Source organism: Mastigoproctus giganteus, chromosome 1 (genome assembly GCF_048544385.1).
Source record: "Mastigoproctus giganteus isolate SK-2022 chromosome 1, ASM4854438v1, whole genome shotgun sequence".
Taxonomy (NCBI): Eukaryota; Metazoa; Arthropoda; class Arachnida; order Uropygi; family Thelyphonidae; genus Mastigoproctus; species Mastigoproctus giganteus.
In genome coordinates, this window is record NC_143575.1 from 27,356,422 (window position 1) to 27,382,495 (window position 26,074).

The 26,074-nt window shown below is 37.1% G+C and overlaps 1 protein-coding gene across 15 annotated transcripts in view; it reads right to left on the bottom strand.

Annotated features, from left to right (window-relative positions):
- The window catches only part of LOC150090662 (MAGUK scaffold protein DLG1-like), an 800,778-nt gene that overhangs the window by 129,503 nt on the left and 645,201 nt on the right, over positions 1 to 26,074 (bottom strand). For all 15 annotated transcript variants that reach the window (XR_016546888.1, XM_090372078.1, XM_090372070.1 and 12 more), the window contains 2 exons: positions 8,456 to 8,580; positions 4,069 to 4,171 (listed from right to left, as the gene is read on the bottom strand). Coding sequence is in view for 14 of the 15 variants with exons in the window: in XM_090372078.1 (XP_090228204.1) it covers positions 4,069 to 4,171; positions 8,456 to 8,580 (228 nt within the window). In the remaining variant the exon portion in view is untranslated. The remainder of the gene's footprint in view (positions 1 to 4,068; positions 4,172 to 8,455; positions 8,581 to 26,074) is intronic.

Genomic DNA, 26,074 nt, shown 5'->3' on the forward strand with positions numbered 1-26,074 from the left:
TGCAAGATAATCACAAATGAGAACGCTCTAATATAATCTGAATAATTAATGATAAAAAAAAAAAATTACTTCCCTCCATTTTTTATATATAACGAGTAAATTATTATTAGTATTATAATGGCTAAATGATGTAAGGAAGCAGACTTTTTTTTGCATCTGTCAAAAATCAAAGAGAAAGAAAAAGGGGAAAAAATATCAATCACCAAAAACTGACTACCGAATTCCACTTTGAACTTTACTAAACTTTCTGCCTTGGCTATTGTGGCAAGGAAATTTATTCAACGAAGGCAAATTTCATGAGATCCAGCTTTCTGCTACTCCCTAAGATTTTATATTTGTGACTCCTAGTTCTTGTTTGTCCTACCAATGAAAATACACCTCCTCATTCATTTTACTGATCTTCTTCAGGGTCTTATATACTTCAATCAGGTGTATCCTGAGATATCAGGATGAGAAACAATGGCATCCTTTTTCCTACTTGCAAAGGTCCTATATATCACAGACAGGTCACTAGGAGCCTTCCTAGCTGCCTGTTTACACTACATGGAAAATGTCATGTCTGACTAAATCATAACTCTTAAATGTTTCATCCAAAACATTTTTACCTCCCTTCCTGTCAGCTTGTAAGCAACTCCCAGATTTCTGTTCCATAGGTGTGAAACCTTGCATTTAGAAGCTTTAAAGTTTAATTATCATTTTTTTTTTTTACCATTTGTGTAACCGATCTAAGTCGTTTTGAATAAAAATGACCTGGTTCATTAACCACTCTTCCTATCTTTACATCAGCAAACTTTGACAAATTCCCCTGCACTCCTGTATCAATGTCATTAAGGAAGATTAGAAAGAGGAGTAGCCCCAATACTGAAATGTGAGGAACTCCATCCCCTATACCATTCCACCTGAGGAATGTCGATTTACGACAATTCTCTGTTTACTAATTTTTAGCCAGCCCCTGATCCAATGAAGGAACTAACTAGTAATCTCAACTTCTTCAGCTTTGTATAACAGCTTTTTGTGGGTACCATATCAAAAGCTTTAATGAAGTCAAGGTAAATAATGTCAAAGTTAGCTTAAAAATAAAAACATTTAATTCCATGTATAAACTGACAAAATTATAGTTTATTGGTTCTTAAGAGTAGTACAGTTACTACTAAATAAGTTCCAAACAGCCAGGTAATCTTGTCCTAAATCTGACGATGTTTCGGAACCTCTTTTGGTTCCATTATCAAGTCAGAACATACAACTAAAATCTATTCTATTCCACGTGGTGACGAAACTAATATGGCTGGTGGTTTTTGCACTTGTTTTAAAGTTTCATTCTGGGCATAAGGTAATTATAGGCTGGACACAAATGCTCACAGAGAGGATGCAAGTGTGATTCTGGCCCATGTTACTATCCTGTGTCATTCCTATGACTCCCCTAACCTATTAGGCTTCCTAAATGACATTAGCAAACAAACCTTTCAGATCCTTAGCTCAAATTCTACCTTTACAAAACATTTTTCTTCTATTAATTAGGACAGGCCATGCTTAGAAAAATTTCCCCTATAATGCTTCCAGAGTCCCTGAAGTTCAGAATTAATTCTCAAGATTTTCATACATTCTCTTCTCTTATGTCTGGGCAGAACTGCAGACACAAGAACATTTTCTCCCTTCTGACTTTTTTTTACACCATGATCTTATATTTCTTCACCAAATGAAATTGAGTGAAAAGATGTAATCTCTCAAACTGTGAGGCTTCCACCATAAGTTGCTTAAATGCTACATTATTAACCATTCTGGAGTAAGTTCCTAGAACATGTCTGGGCCCTAAGGGGTGAGTTTTGTTAGTGGCCAGTTCTGTGGAGTGAGTTTTTTTCGTGAAATTTTGAAAATTCATAAAAATGAAAAAAACTTTGTATATAAATGTTTTTAAAAATTATTTCATTCTTATTATGACATGGTTGCCCAGCATCAGAGTGAAAGTATTTCAAAAATCAAATCTGAATTTAAAAAATATATATTAAAAAATTGTAAAAATATATATTTTTAAAAATCATAAAAACTCATTGTTACTACTTTTTTTGATGTGATATTCACATTACATAAAAAAAAAAGTACATCTTTTACATCTATTTATATATCAACTGATCCAATTTCATCAATATCTGGATCTGAATTTCAGAGAATTTGCTTTTATAAGCCAAAATCAGAAAACAATGGCTGTTCAACAAAGAATGATATATTTTTTTTTGCACCATACCTTTATTAATCATTCATATTTTGATGGTCCTTTTGAAAGTAGTCCCCATTTGGTGAAATGCACTTACTCCAATGTTTCTGCCATTCTTCAAAAACATTGGCAACCATTTTTTGAGAAGCATTTAAGAATTGCCTCTGATGCCTTTACAACTTCTGACAACTGGAAACGCTTTCCTTGCATCACCTTCTTTAACTTTAGAAATAAAAAATAAAATCACAGGTTGAAAGGTCAGGACCGTAGGGCAGATGAGGAACACATTTAACATTAATGCTGACTAAGTACTTGATGACAGTATGAGAAATGTAAGGTCTTGCATTGTCATGAAACAGCATCTACCCACCTGCGGGCAGTTGTGGCAGTTTAGAACAAATGTGATCCCACAAAGTGTGCAGTACAGTTCAGTAGTAGTAAGGTCCCATAACTAACAGGTGTACAATGTGGCACAAAATGCTGGTAAAACATTCCTTGAATGTAAAAAAAAAGATGCCCATAACATTTCCTGCAGAAGTGACAACTTTTGCTTTCTTCAGTGTTGCCAAACATAGACTTCTAAACAGAGCTTTGTTTTTTATTCTCTGGGTCGAAAATGATGAAGCCACATCTTATCTGGTTATCACCTTGTGCAGAATCTCACCATCTTCAGTAACAATCTGTTGTAGCTCCTGACAATCCTCCACACAAACTTGCTGTTGCTCAGGTGTGAGTAGTCTTGGAACCCAGAGTGCAACAAATGTGTGTCATGCAAATGGTCATGGAAAATACTGTGCATGCTTCCTACTGATATTCTCAGCATCTCCGGCCAGTTGCCTTACTATCTTGGCCAGTTACATATGATGATCTTCTCTCTTGATTACAGAAGCAGTGTTTATGGTTTCTGTGGTGATAGCAGTGGAGCTGCAGGACCACCAATTTTTGTGATTGAATCACATGCATCTTTAAACATTCTAAACCACCTGCGAGCTGTGCTATATGGAAGCATAGACTCACTATAAGCCTCTTTTAACATTTCATATGCTTCAAGCTGATGTTTTCTTGGGACAGAAACAATATTTTAGAGAAGCATACAGTTCCTCATGTGTCATGTCTATTGTTACATAGGTGAAACTGATCATGCATAAACCTGACCAACTGTCAGGGTGGCACTGTGCACATGAGTGAATTTGTGTGCGAGTCAACTGCCCAGTTGCTATGTGATGCAGCTTGGTTTGATCTTAAATTTTTCAGTTCAGTTAGAAATAGCAAACAGTAAGGTTGTTCGTGAAAAGTTATGATCACTCTTTATTGAACAACTCTTACAGATAAGAGATGGAAGCACTTACTTTAGACATATATGTATATATGTGTGTGTACATACTCCTCGAGGTCTGCATACACAAAAAACATACATGTACGTCAGAAAATATTAATAAATAGTACTTCTCTTCCAGAGAAGTATATTCTACTTATTCACAATGCAGTGCCACTCTTTCCTCCCTTTCTACAGTGTTTTTTTCAGTGCTCATTGGTACTTCATCAAACAAGAAGTTAGGCATCCATCACCAAAATATCTAACAACTTAGCGATCATTTAATTTGCTAGATGAGAAATGCCAAAAGGTGTAAAAATGTAAGTTTTCAAATCTGAGATATAAAATTTAATTGCTTATGGACAGTATTATGTCTATAATACGGAAAAATGTCTTTAGCAAGCTATTTGCAAATCATTTTGCAAAACAGCACTTTCTCTTTGCTCAGTATAATCCCTTTTAAGAACAAAATTATAATTTAACGTGGAAGGAATAATAAATATTAACTGAAGTTGTAGAAAATTGCAAATATTTGCCTTACCAGATGGACTGTGCTTCCAGCTCTTTTTAGAGCATCTACAGCTACACTATGAGGAACATCTTCAAGCTCAATCTCATTTACTTTACAAATTATATCATTCACTCTTTGGAAAAAAGAAAACAAGAATTAAAATATGATTTTAATATATGATATGATAGTATTTTTGATTACTATTACAGATAAAAATACTTTTAATTTGAACTAAACTATTAAATATCTTTTTCTATTGCTGCAGTTTTTCTAAATATTATTATCATAAAATTTTTAAAGATATACTACATATGGGCAAAAAATACATAATATCAGTAATAGCAAACATTTTTTTAAAGACTGTTATTTTTTTTTTAATATCTAAAACAGTTATGTGGTACACTTTTGTCAATTTTAAAAACTGTTACATAGCATAAACTTTGAAAATAATATACAGCTGGAGGAAGACTAAATCATGAAACTATATTTAGCATTTTTTTTCATACAAAATTAGTGAAACATAATAATAACATAGTTAAAAAAATAAGAAACTTAATTTTTCATAAGGATAATATAATTTCAGTTTAACAACCAATAACTATTAATACTTATCAGCTTTTCACTGTCACCTTCAATGATGCTTGATAGTTTGCTTTAGGAAGTTGAAAAGTTCGGAAATATTTGCACTGTCTCCAATGAGATTCTCTAAAGTTATTGGTTTATTAAGATTAACCAGTGATAGCAGGGTTGAAGTTCTGTCTTGTTTATAGTAGGGGCAGTCAATGAGAATGTGTTTAATAGTCAGATGTATATTACAAAGTGGACGCTCTGGCAGATCATCTCCTGTGAATAAATAAAGGTGGGTCAGATAAGTATGACTTATTCTTGCCCTTGAAAGGACTACTTCTTCTCATCTTGATATGCAGACAATGGAGTGCCAAATTTTTGGATCATATTTAAATTGAAAGAGTTTATTATTAGTCTCAGAGTGCCATATTGCTGCCCATTCTGACAGGCATGCAGCCTGAATGGTTAATGCATAGTCTGATGGCGGAACAGGGATATTAGTTAAGTCAAAGGTAGCTGGATTTTTTGCAGCTTTATCAGCCAGTTCATTGTCCAAAATGGCAGAATGTGCTGAAATCCAACAGAAGATGACCAGTTTATGGCATCCTTCAATTTGTAGTAACATGCTTCTTATTTCGTCCAGAACAGGGTGAACTTTATCTGAGGAATTACATAAAGCCATGATTGAGTTGAGGGAATCAGTGTAAATAACAGATTTTAAAGCACAGTCAGAACAGCGATTTTGTAAAGCTAGTTTAATTGCACATAATTCAGCTGAGAAGATACGGAATTCAGATGGAAGGGATGCTGAAATAACAGTATTTGGAAACAGTGGCTGCTCCAACGTTTGAATTAGATTTAGAGCCATCCGTATATAAATTGGAGAAAAATCAATATATCTTTGAGTGTGAACTGCATAAAGTTGTTTGATATTTGTTAAATGTTCTTTCCCCACTGACAGAGGTAAGTGTCACAGGTTGGTATAGGAGGTGGAACCCATGGTGGTCGAGTATAAGTTGTTATCTGTTGTACGGAATGGATGGAAACATTCCAAACTTGCAACAGTTCAAGAAGGTGAAGACCAGCTGGTTTTACTCTGCTAGGTTCATTTCTGAAGAGGTTTTCTAATGGTGGATTGAACAGGTATGACTGAATGGGATGCGTGGCACAACTTTGTATCTTGACAGCATACTTCAATAACAGTGTTTTCCTACATAAAGTTAGTGGGGGCTCGTGGGCATCAATATAGAGACTATGTACTGGTGATGTCCTGAAAGCACCAAGTGCAAGCCTCAAAGCACTGTGTTGAATTGGATCAAGGCAATGCAATGCACTCAATCTGGCTGAATCATAGATGGGAGTTCCATAATCAAGACGAGATCTGATTAATGCTCGGTATAGCAGAAACAGAGAGGTATGATCTGTGCCCCATGTTTGGGAGGATAAAGCTCTGAGTATGTTTAACTTTTTTAGACAGGAAGTACATATATTTTTAATATGGTCTAAAAAATTTAACTTGTTGTCAAGGATTAATCCTAGAAATCTGATGTTATTAGTGACTGGGATGGAGACATTAGGAATTTGAAGTTCTGGATCTGGATGAAGTTTGCGTTGCCTACAAAACTGGATAGCAACTGTTTTCTGCTGCGAGAGTCGATAGCCACTGAGGCTGGCCCACTGTCGTATTTTATTAAGTTATATCTGAAGCTGCCGCTCAATAGACTCATGTTTTGGGAATAGCAGGAGATGGAACAGTCATCTGCATAAAGATGTCTCAATTGCATTTGGAAGTTGTTTGGTGATGGAATCTATTCTAAGAGCAAAAAGAGTGATACTCAGTACTGATCCCTGTGGAACACCTTCTTCCTGCATGAACGTTGTGGAGAGGGCATGTTGGTATTGAACTTGAAACAATCTAGTATGTAGGAAGTTCTGAACAAATATAGGAAGGTTGCCTCGCAGACCAAGAGAGTAAAGATTACTAAGTATGCCATGCCACAAGGTGGTGTCAAAAGTCTTCTCTATATCTATTGAAAGCATTACAAGATGTTCACGTTTAACAAAGGCATTTCGAATGGTGAATTCAGCCTTGACCATAAGGTCCAAGCATGACCTATTTTGACGAAAGCCATATTGACTAGGGCTCATTAGATGTTCTGATTCAACGAACCAGACGAGTTTTCCATGGACAATTTTTTCTAGGATTTTGCTCAGGCAGCTTGAGAGAGATATTGGTCGATAGCTATGGGGTTAGTTGGATCTTTCCCAGGCTTTAGGAATGCCAAAACAGTAGAGTGATGCCAAGAAGCTGGGAAAACATTTTCTAAAAATATATAATTGTAAAAACCAGGAGCAGGCACAAAGCTTTGTCATCAAGATGCTTTAGCATTACAAAATAAATCCCATCTGGCCCGAAAGCACCATTGTGGTCTATTCTAATGGCATGAAAAAGTTCAAAATATTGCAAAAGTTTGTTATATGGAAGAAGGCGGGCAGTTTGAAAGTTAATAGCATATTTTTCTCTAGTGTTTTTAATTCGTTGGACTGGTGTAGTATAGGCTGATGCTGCTGAGATTTCAGCAAAAGTACTGCCCAAAGCACTGGCAATATCTAAGGGACTGGATAAATCCTTCTGGTTCCAGGAGAGGATTCGAGAAGGTATGGTAGGAAACTTACCAGATAACTGTCTAATTTTTTCCATATTATTTTGGGATCAGTGTTTCTGTTAAAGCTCAATGCAAAATGGGTCCAGGATTCTTTCTTGGCTTGCCTTTGTATGAAATGTGCTTTTGCCCTTAACTTCTTATAATTAATGATGTTGGCTGTGGTTGGACATTGTTGAAATAAATTCAGGCTTTAATTTTTGCTTTCTTTGCTTTTGTGCATTCTACCAGTAATTATAATGCTTTCGACGTGGGGGATTTGATAATGGTATTGTGTCCTTGGCCACTTTTATGAGATGTGAGGTGTTGTAATCTGTTACATTATCAATATTCTAGAGGTTGATTTTTTCCTCATCAAGAGAGACTGATTTTTTGCCCAGTTGGCTCGGACAAATTTCCATTTACTGCAGAGTTTGGTTGAAGGAGTCTGTGTGATTAAAAAATTGCATACGATCGCAAAGTGGTCACTGTCCATAGGATCATTTATAACATACCCCTCTATGGTCGGGACCAGTACTGGAGAACAAATGGTGAGGTTTTAAAAATAAGACTTTAGAGAAATGGAAGAACTTAAAAACTTAAAAATAACTTTAATCGCCTTTGAAGAGCACTCTATGAAAAGCACAAATATTGCTTGGCACCTGGAGCCCCAGCAACAAAAAATGTACAGTTCTGTACTGTAGCAGAAAATTTTAGCAGTAATTTTAATTTCTCATGCAGCATAGAACCAGTACTTGCTGGAAGGTGGGGATTTTTCCACAGATCTGTAACAGTCACATAAGCATATTTAGTGAGAAGTGCTTCTTTTAAGAATAGTAACTTAAGTAGAATGAGACAGAAGTTTTCATGCAAAAAAATAGAGATTGTTTTTTTTTTTAAAATGCACCCAACCTTGATTTGAGAACAAAATAATGCAAGTAAATTTATCTGCTAAAAAAAAAAAAAAAAAAAAAAAAAAAAATGAAGGCAAATGTTCAGAATTAATGAGATAAGGAGCATTTTTATCTTCATTCAAAAATTATAAATTTAGACTCAGTTCACCATTACTAAAGAATCTCAATTTTTAACTTACATTAGTTGTGAAATTGAAATTGATTTTTTTTTTTTTTTTTTTTTTTTGTGTTAAGACACACTTACTTGAAATATATTTTTTAAACCAAGAATAGAATACTAAAGGAAGTACCCACTGTAGTCGTCCATCAGCAGCTGCTGCTCCTCCAGGTATTAATTTTGTAATATATATACTAGGATCTTCCCCAACATGTGGATTGTCTATACCACCAGCAATGCTGAATCCCAGGCCAGCACCACCCTAAAGATTATGAAGATATTATGAAAAGTTTATAGAAATATTTTAAATCCTGTTGAAATATTTATCTAATGAACATGATGTGATACTAAGCAGCAAATAAAAATGGTAGTGATAAATTTATGGCTTATATCTGTATCTGAATTAACTATATAAATGAGCTACATTAACATGCATTTCTTACACGAGTCAACACACAGAACAAATAAAAATCTTTTTCAATTAAACAAAGTCTTAATTGTAATTTTAGTTTAGTTTGCTCTGAGAAATAAAAATAAAAATAAAAATTTTCAAAGTCTTAATACTTGACAATAATTTCTCATAATATGAGGCAATGTGAGAAATTAATGCTAAATCTTTATTCTGGTCAAAGTCACCCACTCCTTTCTCAACATACTTGAATACAGAATCCTAAAGGGGAAGGGAGTTCAGAAACATCATCAGCTACAAATTGGCATATATGGCTAAAATGCTAATCTGCTCATCATCATTGTAGGCCATATTATGCTGAATGTATTAAGTTTGTACAAGCGTATGATCATGAATTAATTTGCAGGTTTTGTGAGACGAAAACCCTACTTATTCCATTTATTGAATGCGCTGGATGTGGGAATTTTCATTTCCTGTATTATACAGATCAATAAACTAATTATTTTGTTATTTTCATATTGAGTACAGAATTTTTATACATTTTAGGAATGAATTTAATTTCAAAATTACATTATACAATATCTGTTTTTATCTTAAAAGTTCCCACTGCTTTCACTACAGCTTAGCACTATTTAAAAAATGTTTACAGCTTCCTCAGTGAAAAAAATGTATACCATTTTCCCTGTTTCCAAAGTAATTTTTCCTCCAAGTTTCAGCAAATTTTAGGTCCCCCCCCCAAAGAAATATTGCCCACATTAACATTAATAGTGGTAAACAACGCAAAGAAGATTTACCGAGAAGCTTACACATCGATCCTATAAATATCTTTTTTGATTTAAATTTATAACTCTTATATATCATCATCAATATAGCAAGAGTTAAGATACCATCTGAATTTAGTTTACTGAATTCATTTAAGGCCTTCAATACAGGAACTCCCCAACTTATGTAATACTCGACTTATGCAAATACGACTTTACGCAAGTTTTTGCCGGTGCATTGAAAAAATATGTAAACGTATTTTCCATCTGTAGGGATAAACGGAGGTATTCTGAAAATATTGCAATGTGAACCCAATAAAAACATATTGTTTTTTTTTAAATATATAATTCATTCCATGTCCTTGGAAGTTAAAAATTTTGCTTATTACTAAGCTATTTATATCTCTAAAAGTTCATATTTATAATGGAAATTGCACTACACTTTCATCATTATCATATGTTCCTTATAAGAATCAATTTTGAATGCCTTTGTGACATTTTCCTAAAGCGTGTTTCTGGAGGTCACAACCAAAAAACAATTTGCACATTTTGGTTTATTGGGCTTTTCTGTTAGTGCAATCTATTATGAATTGGTAGTAAACTCAATCTTATTGCATTTGAGAAAATACCAATTGCTGGAATGTGTGATGTTTTTAAGTTATTATGGTGAAATGTGTACCCCTTCACTGAAATCTTCAATCATATAAAAAACAAATTTTCAGATACTTCTCTTCATTAGCATTGTTAGAGGAATATGATGCAAGAAAGCAAGCTTATGCAGCATCAGCCAAAAAAAAAAAAAAAAAACCTTCCACTTCATTCCTCTGTTCGTTCGAAATACCTGTCCAGCTGAGCCTTCAATTTATTTAGGCTATCAACTTCCACAACAAGGGATGGAAGTCTGTTCCACCAACCAACTACCTGCTGGCTAAAGGCAAATTTCCGCACATCTATCCTACATCTGTCTTTCCTCAATTTGAATTTATGCCCTCTCAGGTGATTATTCTGAGCAAGACGAAGTATCCTATCAGAATTGAGTGCTCAAATCATTCAAGGCTCTATACACCTCTTTCAGATAACCTCGCCAGTGCCTAGTCTCCAGACACTGTAATTTGCAAAACTTAAGCCTTTCTTCGTAAGCGCAACCCTTTCTTCTATTCACTAATCTTGTTGCCCTTATCTGTACTCGTTCCAGCAGCTCTACATCCTTCTTGAAATGAGGCCTCCAGACCTGTATACAGTACTCCAGGTGTGGCCTGACCATTGCCTTATCCCTGCTGGAAAAATTCCTGTATATCATTGACAATACTCCATGAGCTACTCTTGCAGCCCATCTGCACTGCTCAGAGAACTTCATATCTGCCTGCACAATTACCCCCAGGTCCTTTTCATTCTCTACCACTGTCAGTGTACTACCACAGAGTTGATACGTTGCTCTGGAGTTGCTGTTTCCCATATGTAGTACTTTACATTTGTCAATGTTAAACTTCATTTGCCACCTCTCAGCCCATCTGCTCAACCTTTCCAAATCCTGTTGCAGCAGCATAGCGTCAGTAGTGTCCTTAACAACCCTGCCAACCTTTGTATCGTCTGCAAACTTCGACATTAAGCTTGATATACCATCATCAATATTATTTATAAATACAGAAAACAAAAATGGACCTAACACTGAACCCTGATAACACTAATAACATTAGTCCATGATGAGCAGTGTCCATTGATTACCACTCTCTGCCTTCTCCCCCTCAACCACCCCTTTATTCATAGCAGCAATTTGCCTCCAATGCCACACTGCTCCAAATTGTGCAGCAGTCTTCCATGTGCAACAGTATCAAAAGCCTTTCTAAGATCCAATTAAAGTAAAAGTAAAGTGCAGCCATTATCAAAACACTGCAGTATGGAAGCCTCCTCAACAATTCATGTTGAGGGAAATGTACCATAATCTACCATGCTGGTCCAGTGTGGGTTGGCAGATCGACCGTATTCAGCAGTCAGGGGCTTGAACCCCGGTCTACTCAAAGAGGGTGTGGTACTGCACTCCCGCTCCTGCCCATTCGGCTACGGATCCAAGTATATAATATCAAATTTATTCCCTGCATCCAGCTCTTTTGCGACTACATCATAGTATCCAATCAAATTGGTCAGGCAAGACTTCCCCTTAACAAAACCATGCTGTGTCCGAGCTATAACTCAAGTCTTGTCTAGATGATCCTGCAGTCCTTTTTTAACCAGTGCCTCCATTAATTTTCCTAGAACAGAAATTAAACTCACAGGTCTATAATTACGTGTGTCAGCCTTTGATCCTCCTTTGTGAATTGGGGTCACATTTGCACAACTCCAGTCTATGGGTACCTCCCCTGAGTCCACGGAGGGTCTCATAATTATGGCTAAGGGTTTGCTTACTTCCTTTGCTGCCTCCTTTAATATAACTGGATAGATCCCATCCACCCCAGATACCTCTCTTGTGTTTATCTTCAACAATTTCTCCTCCACTTTACTCTCAGTTATTACAAGATTATCTAGCTTACTGCCAGAGTTGAATACACCTTTGGCATTCCCCCTCGCTGAATAACTCCTCATGTGTGAATGTCGATGCAAAATATTCATTTAGTTTGTTAGCCACCTGAGCAGGATCATCAACAGTTGAACCAACGATATCAAGTGGACCAATCTGATTCATCCCCTTCCTTCTAGAGTTTACATAAGTAAAGAACTCTTTGCTGTTTTTCTTTGCACCCTTTGCCAAAGATTTCTCATAATCTGCCTTTGCCTGCCTAACCTCCTTTGTGACTTGGTTACAGACCAGCTTATAGCTATCATAGGCTTCTGTGTCATGTGTTAATTTATATGTATCCCATGCATTTTTCTTCTCTGCCATGTGTCTCATTAGTTCATCTGACATCCATTTAGGCCTAAATTTTGAATAATATTTCTTAGTTGGTATGTAAAGCCTAGCAGCTTCCAAGATAAGTTCTTTGAACGCTTCCCATTTTGAATTTGCTGTTGGTAACATCATCAGTTGGTCCCACTGTATAGAATTTAAATACTGTCTCAGACCATTGTAGTCGCCTTTATGAAAGCAATAACCCTTCCCTTTACCCGTGATGGTAGTTACCTGTTTGAGTAAATCCCACTTCAGCACACTGTGATCACTGTCACCTAGTGGTTCCTTTATCTGCAGATTCTTAATGCATGAAGAATCACTACTGATAATCAAATCAAGAGTATTACTCTCTCTAGTTGCCTCCAGAACATGCTGATATAGAAAACAATCATCCAATATAGCCACAAAAGCCTTGCTAGTGTGTGAGTGACTAACCCACAAATTGCAGTGAATATCTGGGAAATTAAAATCCCCCATTATAAGACTCTCTGATTTACTGGCCCACTCTATTTCCCTGTACAGTTTCTTATTATACTCATAAGAGTTGTTAGGGCTATAGCACACTCCTACTCTCAATTTTGATCTCCCAATGCTTATGTCCCACCCAACTGACTCGACACTGCACTGTCCAGCGATGGTGACTGGCTTCACTTCCTTGGATTTTACGTGTTTCTTAACTAATAGCATAGCCCCTCCTCCCTTCCTATCCTGTCTATCCTTTCTATAGATGTTGTACTCCCCAAATTCCAGTTCTGCATTCCTTAATTCTGGGTGACACCACGTCTCTGATATCCCAACAATATCCACCTTTGATGCTTTGAGCAATACCTCAAATTCATCAAATTTATTTACCAAACTCCTAGCATTGGTGTACACACAAGTATACATGCACCTGTTCCTATTCTTAGCTACCCTAACACAACCCATGTGTTTTCTTGTACTGCAATGACTCCCAGCAGTCTCTGAAATATCCTGCATCTTGTTTTCCAGGCTTCTGCTCATTCCAATAGAAGCAGTGCAAGAATCACTTTCACCTCTGCCAGTGGCTACTGTTAATCTATTATTCCTTGTATCCCCCCAAGCTAGCAGTTTTCCAACCTACCTAACACTGCCTCACTAGCATCAGCAAATATTCTTGCACCCTTTCTATTTAAGTGTATCCCATCCCTGTAGAAGCAGTCTCTCCTGGTGCCTCCGTAGTCAGGTGGGAAGGAGCAGCAGTGCGTAGCACACGTTTCTTGATTAGACCGGGGTTCGAGCCCGTCACCACCAAATACGGAGGATGCGGAAAGGTCAGCAAATGACCACAGCATACCCCGGAGCAATATAGCCTTAGTTGCTAATGCTCCTAAAAACCAAATAACAACAACAACAGTCTCTCCTGTTAACAAGTACAGACCAGGCTGAAAAAAATTCTACTCCTTGAGCCTTGCACAATCTCAAAGATTGTGCAAGGCTCGAGGTGGTATACAGGTGCTATATCGAAGATGGAAAAACTATCAATAATATGGATGGAAAATCAGATTAAGAAGTGGGCAGAATTGAGTCCAATGGCCATTCAAGCAAAAAGTATTTATGAAGATATTATGGATAGTATGGCAAGCCCCAAGCCAAGTTCGTGGCAAGCAACGGGTGGTTTAATAGGTTCAAGCATCATGCTGGTTTCCAAAACATTAAAGTACGCAGTGAAGTTGCCAGTGCCGATTCTGCAGCTGCAGAGAAATTTTGTGATGTGTTGGAAAAAATTATTGATGAAGGTGGCTATTCAATGCAGCAAATCTTTAATGTTGACGAGACTGCTCTGTATTGGAAAAAAATGGCGGATCGAACATACACTGCCAAAGAGGAAAAGACAATGCCAGGTTTCAAGGCTTCAAAAGATAGGCACACGCTCTTGCTTGGGGCTAATGCAGCGGGAGATTACAGATTAAAACCACTGCCTGTGTACCATTCTGGAAATGCTCATGCATTTAAGGGCATCAATAAATGCCACCTTACCTGTGCATTTCTGATCGAACCAGAGAGCACGGATAACAATATCTCTCTTTGAGGATTGGCTTAAATGCTGCTTCGTTCTCGAGGTTGAAAAATATTGTAAAGACAACGACATTCCTTTCAAGATTTTGCTTCTGGACAATCTACACATCTAGATGATTTCTATTTGAACATGAGAGTCATATTTCTACTGCCAAACATGACTTCACTCATCCAACCTATGGATCAGGGTGTTATTTCAAATTTAAAAGCATAATATTTAAGCACAACATTTGCTCAGGCATTGTCTGCAGTAGATGGTGAGAAAAATTTTACCTTAAGAGACTTTTGGAAATCTTACAAAATTTACCACGCCATCTTAAACTTTAATAAGACCTGGGTGGAAATTACTAAAAGCTGTTTAAATGGCCCATGGAAGAAAATTTGCCAATGGCACATAAAAGGCTTTAAAGGATTTGAAAAAGATGAATCATATGAAGTAGTTACAGATAAGATTGTAAAGGTTGCAGAGCTACTTCAGTTGGAGGTTGATGCCAAAGATGTGGAGGAGGTAATAGAGGAAGAAGAGAAGGATTATCTAACGAAGAACTTATTGACTTGCAGGCAGTGATAGTGAAAGAAGAAAATGCTGATGAAGCTCAAGATGAACCAAATGAGGACCGGAGATGCTTCATCACCAGAGAGACGGCAATGGCAGGGTTTCAGAAGATGGATCCTAACAGCAAAAGTTTCTTAACAGTTAACAGAGGGGTGAATGATATGCTTGCTACAAAGAAATCTACGATGAAAAGTAAAAAGCCACTGTCCAGTCATCCATTAGTATGTTCTTTCGTAAGATTGAGTGGCTGACCCCTTCTAAATCTCCACAGTCCTCAACCTCTACAGCGGCATACTTATCAGCTGAAGACATTGATTCTGGCAACGATGCGTGAGAGGTAACACTTACTAACGGTATACCTGTCTTCTCTATTTTTTTTGTAATTTTATAATTTTGAATTTTTTAAACTGCACACTTTTGTAATTTTTCCTGTGCATGAGATAAAAAAAAAAAACAGAATAAATACAATAAATAACTCTATTTACATGTTCGTTGAACATTTCTTTTTTTGATTCAATCAATGCAGCAAGCACAGTTGCGAGTACTGCACAAGCATGGGGGAAATTCTGACTTACATAAAATCCGACTTACATAGAGTTCCACAGAACACAACCCTTACGTTAATCAGGGAATGGCTATACTTCAATCAAATCTCTTTGCAGGTTCCTACTTTCCAGACAATGAAATTTGCAGAACAGAAATCTTTTATGGTAAGAGTACCCTTCTGTGTCCTTGACTAACTTTGTTGCTCTTCTCTGCATCCATTAAAACAGATCTACATCCTTTTTAAAATGAAGCTTCCATACACCTATGTGCAGTACTCAAGATACAGCTGAATCACTGCCTTATACAATGGAACAATCACCTCCTTCCCTGCTGGCAAAATTTCTGTATATCACTGACAGAAACCCTGTGAGCTGTCCTAGTAGCATGTCTACACTATTAAGAAAACTTCATGTCAAACTGTACAATTTCCCTAGGTCACTTTTGTTCTCAACCACATTGACTTTGGTACCACCTAATTGGTATGTTATTCTGCGATTACTGCTGCTCATATGTAGTACCTTGCATTTACCAATGCTAAACCTTAGTTGCCACTTCTCAGCACATCCTGCCTAATTTTTCTATTTTGCTACCATAGTATGCCTTGATTCCTGTCATTAACCACCCTGCTGACCTTTGTATCATCTGCAAAATTAAGCAAAATGAATAAGGACGAAATTTTCACAGTTATAAATGATTCTAGAACAAGGGGCCATAATTTCAAGTTACAGGGGAGGGGAGATGTTTAGACTGGATTGCAGGAAGTTTTATTTTAGTCAGCGAGTTATAAATTACTGGAATAAGTTACCCACATGGGTAGTAGAGGCTGACATTTTGGGGAAATTCAAAGGTCAGCTGGATAATTACCTATGATAGGAGGGAAATGCATAGGTTGTCTATTTCCTTTTCTCTTATTATTATTTTATTCTTATTATTTTATTTTATTTATTTTTTGTTATTTTATTTTATTATTTATTTATTTTTTTTTTGGCTGGTGCAGCATAAGCCATAGGCTTCCTTGCACTATGTGGCCATTGCTAATACTAATACAATAAAGCTTGATATGTCATCATCAATATCAGTAATATCTACTGTAAAAACAATAAATGGCCTCCATGTTAGTTGAAGCCCCTTACTGTAATGTTTCTTTTCCCTTCTAATGTTAAACATTAATGGGACTCCACTAATAATATTAGACAAGAGCACTTCCCATTAATAACTACTCACTACCTTCTGGCTCAACTATCTCTTTATCCACAGCAGTAACTGGCCTCTAATGCCACAATGCTATAATTTATATAGCAGTTTTTCATGCAGAACAGTCTCAAAAGCTTTGCTGAAACAAAGTCAAAGTTATTTTTTGCATCCAGTTCCTTTGTTACTAAGTCATAGTAGCCAATCAGATTGGTTAGACAGTCTTCCCCTTAATGAATCTGTACTATGATTGCCTTATAACTGAAATCCTGTCAAGATGATTTTACATTACTTTTTTTATTATTAACTCCATCATTTTTCTGGAACAGAAGTTAAGCTTACAGGTCTGTAATTACTCACTTCTCCCTTTGTTTCCTTTTTAAGAATAAAGGAGACATTTGTGCATCTCCAATCCATAGGAAACTTCCCTGATTCCAAGGATGTTCTGATAATTATGGCTAAAGGTTTACTTATCACTTTTGCTGCTTATTAGATTCCATCAGCCTCAGGTACCTTATTTACTTTTAGCTTCAACAATTTCTGTTCCATTTTCCTCTCAGTTATCACAAAATTATTATTATAATTATTTGTAGCACCAGCCAAAAAAAAAAAAAAAAAAAAATCTGAGTTACCCTGAGAGAGAGAGAGAGAGAGAGTCAGAAGAAGTAGAAGGGAATCACCAAGAAAGCGAAGAATGATGATATCCAGCTCAGGACCTTGGATGTGCCAAGCCCATACTCACCAGATGTGAGCCCCCTAGGATCAAAATCATTCAGCTCTTAGTTATAAGTTGTTATACTTGTGGAATACCCATCCCTAAACATTTCTTCATGCATAAATGGAGAGGCAAAGTATTTATTCAGTTTTCAGATAGGATCATCAATAGTTATGCCATTCATAGCTGGTGGACCAGTGTGATTCATTCCCTTCCTTCTAGTGCTAACATAAACAAAGAACTCTTTGCTACTTTTCTTCTCATAACCTGTCCTAACCTCCTTTGTGACTTGATCAGAGTCAGTTTGTACTTGCTGTAAGTTTCTGAGTTTCCCTGATAATTTATAATCATCCCATGCATTTTTCTTCTCTGTAACTAGTTTCATCAGTTCATCTCTTAGTTGATATTAAAAGCTTAGTGGTTTTTACAGTTACTTCCCTGAATGTTTCTCATTTAGAATTTGTAGTTGGTAAAATTCTTTTCACTGAGTCCCACTGAAAAGAATTTAGAAACTGTCCAAGTCCATTATAGTCACTATTATGAAAGAATATATTAATCATCTCCTACCAAGCAAACCAGTTATATTCAACCTTCTTTATGTTGGCATATCCTTAAAACATCCTTGTAGATCTGCAGTACATCTTAAAATTGAGCTAAAAACATGCTATACTTACATTTTATTTTTATTTTACTTATTACACAAAAGTTTATTACATGAAAGATTATTTATAAAAAAACTATAAATCTGCAGTGTGACTAAAAAGTTTCTAAGAATAGCCAAGTAAAGTAACCAATGAAAGCTGTACATGTTTCTTCATCTATTGTAACAATGGCCACTTAGTAACTATGCATTTATTGTGGGTCTCATAATGTTAAATTAAGGGGATTAGAGGGGAACAGGCATTCTGTGTGTTATCAGACACTCAAGTCTAAAACACTGATGGATCCAACACCTTTCTATTTCAAAAGATTTAGGAGAAGTCCGGTTGGCCTGCCTCCCTAAAATCCGCTCATGCAGACCTTCTCGATGGTAAGCCCTGTTACGTCACTTAGGTGGCAAAGAAAATGTAAAGTGATTCTCTTCAAGACGTCTGTTCAGCATGAAGAGGAAAAGACCAAACTCTCCAGCACACGACAACATGATGAAACATATGGCTCTCAGTCCCCAGTAGGGCTTACAATACCGGTAAAAATCTTAATACTGGTATTTCAGTATTTTTAATTTATGAAACCAGGATACTAGTATTCCAAAAACAAACATTTTTCTCAATAAATTTTGATTACATAGGTGCAATAAAGTAAGGAAAAAACAAGTACTGTAATTACTTGAATTCAAGTTTTAAATAAACATTTATTGCAATAATAAATATTCTGAAACAAATCATTAAAAATACAATTATTCTAAAAACAAAAAAATACATAATATTACTGCAAAGTTTAGTTATGTTTAAGCATCCACACTACCTGTTTGAATAAAGTGAGCTCTTAAGAAACATAAGCAATCAATAGTGTGGTCGTTTAAAATGGATCTAATTTTCGTACATATTTGATTAGCGGCAGAAAATGCCCTTTCGGATTCTATTCTGGTACTATTGTACTGAGATAATTGTAGACGATCTCAGTCCGTATTTTCTAGGCTTTGAACTTTTTCAGCAAAATTAGTTAAAAGTATTTCATTAATTTCCGACTCAAGTTCATCTTTTAAAATCTCATTGGAGTCAGACAATTTCTTATTTTGGAAAGAATTTGCGGAACACTGATGTTCTGTTCCATGTTGGTCTTCCATGGTTAAATTATGTTCATCATTTTCTGAAGTAGAAAGACGTTTTATTCAGCAAAGTATAATTTTCACTATAGTATCTTTACTGAGTCTGGGAGAGAGCAAAGAGTGGGGATAAGGAATAAAGAGTTGTTTGTTTGTTTGTTTATTTGGTTTTTAGGAGCATTAGCAACTAAGGCCATATTGCTCTGGGATATGCGGTGGTCATACCCTGACCTTTCCGCATTCTCCGTATTTGGTGGTGACGGGCTCGAACGCCAGTCTAATCAAGAAGCGTGTGCTACGCACTGCTGCTCCTTCCCACCTGGCTACGGAGGCACCTAGGAATAAAGAGAGCAAAGAGTGCAGTTAAGGAATTCTTCACATATATAAATGCAAAGAAGAGAAGGACAAATCAGATCGGATGCATATTTAATTGCATGGGATAGTATTAGATACTCCAACTGATGTTGCAGATAAACTCGACAGTTACTTTACATCAATGTTTACAGAAGAAAAACCCTTCACGTCAATGAGAAATTGTGGCAGTGATGTTGAAAAAAATGTAATTAATGATGTTGAAATTTCACATGTTGACTGGCCAGTCTAACTTCAGTATTAGGGAAAATCATAGAGGCAATGCTCAAGGGTGGAATTCAGGATCATTTAGATGGAAATAGAATTCTGTAGGATACACAGCATGGTTTTGTAAAGGGAAAATAATGTTTAACAAACCTGGTTAGCCATTTTGAAAGGTCACTCATGAGCTGGATTTAGAGAATAATTTCAACATTGTTTATTCAGATATCAGCAAAGCATTTGACTCAGTCCCATACGAGCGGTTACTTTATAAGTTGGATTAGGCTGGAATTATAGGGAAAATCCTTAGATGGATAGCATGATGGCTTGAGGGCACCAAGCAGGGGGTTGTGATAAATGATTATTCCTCAGTTTGGATTAATGTAAGAAGCGGAGTTCCCCAAGGATCAGTATTGGGACCACTGTTGTTTTTGATTATCTTAAATGACATCTATGAAGGGATATAGGGTGTGATGTCTAAACTTGCAGATGATGTAAAGATCAATAGAGTGATCACCGCCAAGCAGAGCTTCTTCAGAGTGACCTAGATAGACTTCTGGGATGATCAGAAAAGTTGCAGCTATATGATGCTTTAATTCAGCAAAATACAAGGTCTTACACCTGGGGAACAGCAACCTCAAAATAACTTATACACTTGGTGGAGTTGAAATAAAGTCAGTAGTAGTAGTAGTAGTAGTGGCATGTGATGCAAGAAAGCAAGTGTATGACCTTATGCAGCATCAGCCAAAAAAAAATCACACCATTCCCTCCAAATGCCTGTCCAGTTCCTCCTTAAATTCATTCAACCTATCAACTTCCACAACGACATATGGAAGTTTGTTCCAGCAATTAACCACCTGCTGGCTAAAGGCAAATTTCCACACATCTATTCTACATCTGTCTTTTCTTAATTTGAATTTATGCCCCTTAGGTTCGTAATCTGAACAAGTGGAAGGATCCCATCAGAATTCAGCGTGCTCAACCCATTCAAGGCCTTATAAACCTCAATCATATCACCACGCAGGTGCCTAGTCCCCAGCCACTTCAATTTGCAGAACTTAAGCCTCTCTTGGCAAGAGGATCCCTTCATTCCCCTCACCAATCTTGCTGCCCTTCTCTGTACAAGCTCAAGCAAATCTACATCCTTCCTAAAATGAGGCCTCCAGACCTGTACGCAGTACTCAAGGCGTGGCCTGACCATTTCCTTATACAGAGGGACAATCACCTCCTTTTCCCTGCTAGCAAAATTCCTATATATCATTGACAAAACCCCATGACCTGCCCTGGCAGCCTGTCTCAGAAAACTTCATATCTGACTGCACAATTACTCCCAGGTCTTTTTCATTTTCTACCACCTTAAGTGTAGTACCACACAGTTGGTACTTTTCTCTGGGGTTACTTCTACCCATATGCAGTACTTTGCATTTGTCAAGGTTAAACTTCAGTTGCCACTTCTTAGCCCATCTGCCCAAATTATCTAGATCCTGTTGCAGTAGCAGACTGCCATTACTGTCATTAACAACCCTGTCAACCTTTGTATCATCTGCAGACTTCAACACTAAGCCTAATATACGTTCATCGTATAGTAGTGGAGGAACTTCACTACATCATAAATGTAGTGGAGGAACGGGACTTGGGAGTTACGATACGATCAAACATGAAGTTGTCTGAGAATTGTGGACAGGTTGCAATGTTGCATGGTGTCCTATCGATGATTTATCGAACATTTGCTAGTAGAAATAAGGACATCATAATCACATAAAGGTGATTTTATAACCTTTATGTGATTAAATTATAAACTATTTTTTAAAAATTATTAGCGAAAAACCGACATTTTTGAATCAATACTAGCATTTGAATACTGGAAAAAAATTACCGGGATCCCGGTATTGTATGCCCTAGTCCCCAGCGGCTTTCACTTCCCCTCTTACAGCAGCAAGAGGATCAGAGTGGAAGCAGAGCGTGCTAAGAATCTCAGGATATGACCAGGCTGCCAAGCACGGAAACCGAACTTGGCCTGTTACAACATAAGATCGCTCATCGGTGAAGATAGGATATTAGAGCTGGAAAAGGAATTAGAAAATGTGAATTGGAATATCATCGGTTTGGCTGAAACAAGAAGAAATTAATCATTTATAAGTTTATCAAGTAGAAATCTGCTGTACACCAATGGAAACAGTGAAAGGAGTGAAGGTGGAGTTGGCTTTCTGGTCAATAAAGATATAAAAAACAACATTTTGGAATTCAAAAGTACATCACAAGTGTGTCAAGACTACTACTCAGGATTTCTAGTTGGTACAAGCTAAAGGTTATAATGATTTATGCACCAACATCAAGCCATGATAATGAGAGGTTGAAGAAATGTACACCGAAATCAAGAGTCTTCTAGATGGGCAGAAAACCCACTACACTATCATTATGTGGGACTTCAATACTAAGGTCAGAAAGAGACAAAACAGCACAGAAAGGAGAGCTATAGGAAATTTTGGAATTGGGGACAGAAATGAAAGAGGTAAAAGACTTGTGGAATTTGCAGAATCTTGAGGAATGTCAGTAATGAACACTTTTTTCAAGAAAAGGGTGAAAAGAAAGTGGACAAATGGTTAAGAAGTAATGAAATCAATTTCATCCTCACTAATAGAAGTATATCAGCTGCTGTTACCGTCCTGAACAAGGTAAATGTTGGAAGTGATCACAGAATGGTAAGATGCACGATTGATATAGAAAAGAAAGAAAAAAACTGACTCAAGTAAATAATACGAAGGTCTTATTAAGTAAATAATATGAAGAAGAGGAGAAAAGGCAGAATGTACTGAAACTTAAGAACAAGTTTGAGCTTCTGCAGACTGTTCAGGACCAAGTTATCAACAAGGAATACTACAACTTTCTGAAAGTGATAAAGCCCAATAAACCTATTGATAAAAAGAAATCCAAAGAAGAAAATTTTAGTCAAGAAACACTTGTTGTGATGAACCGAAGATGACAAATGAAGAGTAAGATAAACACTGACAAGGACAAAATTGAGTATACTGGGTTATGCAAAGCCATTAGAAAGAAACTCAGAGAGGAAGAAAACACAAGAAAAGTAGAACAAGCATTAAGGGAAAACAAAGAACTTAAATCAGCAGCTATGAGCAGTAATGCAGAAAGACAAATGATACTGAAACTGAAGAATAGAGATGATGTACGTTTGGAAATGATACTAGCAGTGGGGAAGATGGATCGCAAATTAGTAACACATGCAACGTACCTGATATCCTTCCCGATGACGCAGAACATGTGTTGAAGAAAATGAAGAATCAGAAAGCCCCAGGGGAAGATGAAATTACTGTAGAGTTGTTAAAATTGGGAGGAAGAGACATGACACAGAAACTGGCAAAACTCTATGCAATCATAGTTTTGCTGCATAAGAAAGGAGATAAATAAATCAGAAATTGGAAATTATTGACCAATCAGCTTGTTATCCCACATTTACAAGTTGTCCACAAGGGTCATTACTAACTGATTAGAAAGAATACTTGATGTGAATCAACCAAAAGAGCAAGCTGGCTTTAGGACAGGATCCTCAAATATGGATCACCTTCACGTAATATCACAGCTAATGAAGAAAGCAAATGAATATAGAACACCATTATTCCCGGCATTTGTGCATTAGGAAAAAGCATTTATTATTATTATTAGCCATATGGTGCGATAAAGCCTGAGGCTTATGCTGCACCAGCCAAAAAAAAAATTTTCTGAATTGCCGAGAGAGAGAGAGAGAGAGAGAGAGAGAGAGAGAGAGAGAGAGAGAGAGAGAGAGAGAGAGAGAGAGAGAGAGTAGAAGGGAATCACCAAGAAAAAGAAGAATGATGATATGCAGCTTAGGGCCATGGGTGTGCCAAGCCCATACTCATCAGATGTGAGACCCAGGGGGTTTTTGACTCCATACAGCATAAGGCAATGTTTTGGGCACTGGAAAGACAAGGCATAGATACCCCATATATTATAATTTTGAAGAAAATATATGAGAACGCTACCTCTTTTATTAGACTAGACAAAGACAGTAGCATATTTAAAACTAAGAAAGGAGTTCGACAAGGAGACACAATATCTCCGAAGCTGTTTACTGCTGCCCTTGAGGAAGCTTTCAGAAGATTGTTATTTGTTATTTGGGTTTTTTTTTTTTTTTTTAGGAGCATTAGCAACTAAGGCCATATTGCTCCGAGAATATGCGGTGGTCATTCCTTGACCTTTCCGCATCCTCCGCATTTGGTGGTGACTGGCTCGAACCCCGGTCTAATCAAGAAGCGTGTGCTACGCACTGCTGCTCCTTCCCACCTGGCTACAGAGGCGCCTTCAGAAGATTAGACTGGTCGCAGAAAGGAGACAATGTCAATGGAGAGTACCTAAACCATTCACGATTTGCAGATGACATTGTGATCATAAGCCATGATCCCAAAGAATTAGAGGAAAATCTTAAACAGTTATGCAGAGTTAGTAAGGATTTTGGACTAAAGATGAATATGGCTAAAACGAAAGTAGTAGTAGTAGTAGTGGCATGTGATGCAAGAAAGCAAATGTATGAGCTTATGCAGCATCAGCCAAAAAAAAAAAAAAAAAAAAATCACACCATTCCCACCAAATGCCTGTCCAGTTCCTCCTTAAATTTATTCAAGCTATCAACTACAACGACAGATGGAAGTTTGTTCCAGCAATTAACCACCCGCTGGCTAAAGGCAAATTTCCGCACATCTATTCTACATCTGTCTTTTCTTAATTTGAATTTATGCCCCCTTAGGTTCGTAATCTGAACAAGTGGAAGGATCCCATCAGATTCAGCGTGCTCAATCCATTCAAGGCCTTATATACCTCAATCAGATCACTGCGCAGGTGCCTAGTCTCCAGCCACTGCAATTTGCAGAACTTAAGCCTCTCTTGGTAAGAGGATCCCTTCATTCCCCTCACCAATCTTGTTGCCCTTCTCTGTACCCGCTCAAGTAAATCTACATCATTCCTAAAATGAGGTCTCCAGACCTGTACGCAGTACTCAAGGCGTGGCCTGACCATTGCCTTATACAGAGGGATAATCACCTCCTTTTCCCTGCTAGCAAAATTCCTATATATCATTGACAAAACCCCATGACCTGCCCTGGCAGCCTGTCTGCATTGCTCAGAGAACTTCATATCTGACTGCACAATTACTCCCAGGTCTTTTTCATTTTCTACCACCTTAAGTGTAGTACCACACAGTTGGTACGTTTCTCTGGGGTTATTTCTACCCATATGCAGTACTTTGCATTTGTCAAGGTTAAACTTCAGTTGCCACTTCTTAGCCCATCTGCCCAAATTATCTAGATCCTGTTGCAGTAGCACACTGCCATTACTGTCATTAACAACCCTGCCAACCTTTGTATCATCTGCAAACTTCGACATTAAGCCTGATATACCTTCATCAATATCATTGATAAATATACAAAACAACAGTGGACGTAACACCGAACCCTGTGGGACTCCACTAATAACATTAGTCCAAGAAGAGCAGCACCCATTGATTACCACCCTCTGTCTTCTCGCACTTAACCATCCTTTTATCCATTGTAGCAACTTACCCTTAATACCATTCTGCTCCAATTTGTACAATAGTCTTCCATGCGCAACAGTGTCAAAAGCTTTCCTGAAATCCAAATATATGATATCAAAATTGTTTTTTGCATCCAGTTCCTTTGTAACCACATCATAATATCCTATCAAATTTGTCAGACAAGACTTTCCCTTAACAAACCCATGCTGTGTCTGAATTATTGCTGCAGTCTTGTCTAGATGATCCTGCAATGCATCCTTAACCAGCGATTCCATTATTTTACCCGGAACAGAAGTTAAACTAACTGGTCTGTAATTACTCGTGTCACCCTTCGATCCCCCTTTGTGAATTGGGGATACATTTGCACATCTCCAGTCCGTGGGAACCTCTCCTGAGTCCAAGGATGCTCTCATAATTATGGCTAAGGGTTTGCTTAGTTGCCTTGCCGACTCCTTTAATATAACTGGATAGATCCCATCCACCCCAGGTGCTTTTCTTATGTTTAACTTCAACAATTTCTCTTCCACTTTGCTCTCAGTTATTACAAGATCATTAAGCACCCTGCTACAAATTGATAACCTTGTGCCATTTTCAAACCTTAATAATTCCTCACGTGTGAATGTAGATGCAAAATACTCATTCAGTTTGTTTGCTATCTGAGCAGGATCATCAACAGTCGGACATCGATGTCAAGTGGACTAATCAGATTCATCCCCTTCCTTTTAGAGTTTATATAAGTAAAGAAATCCTTGCTGT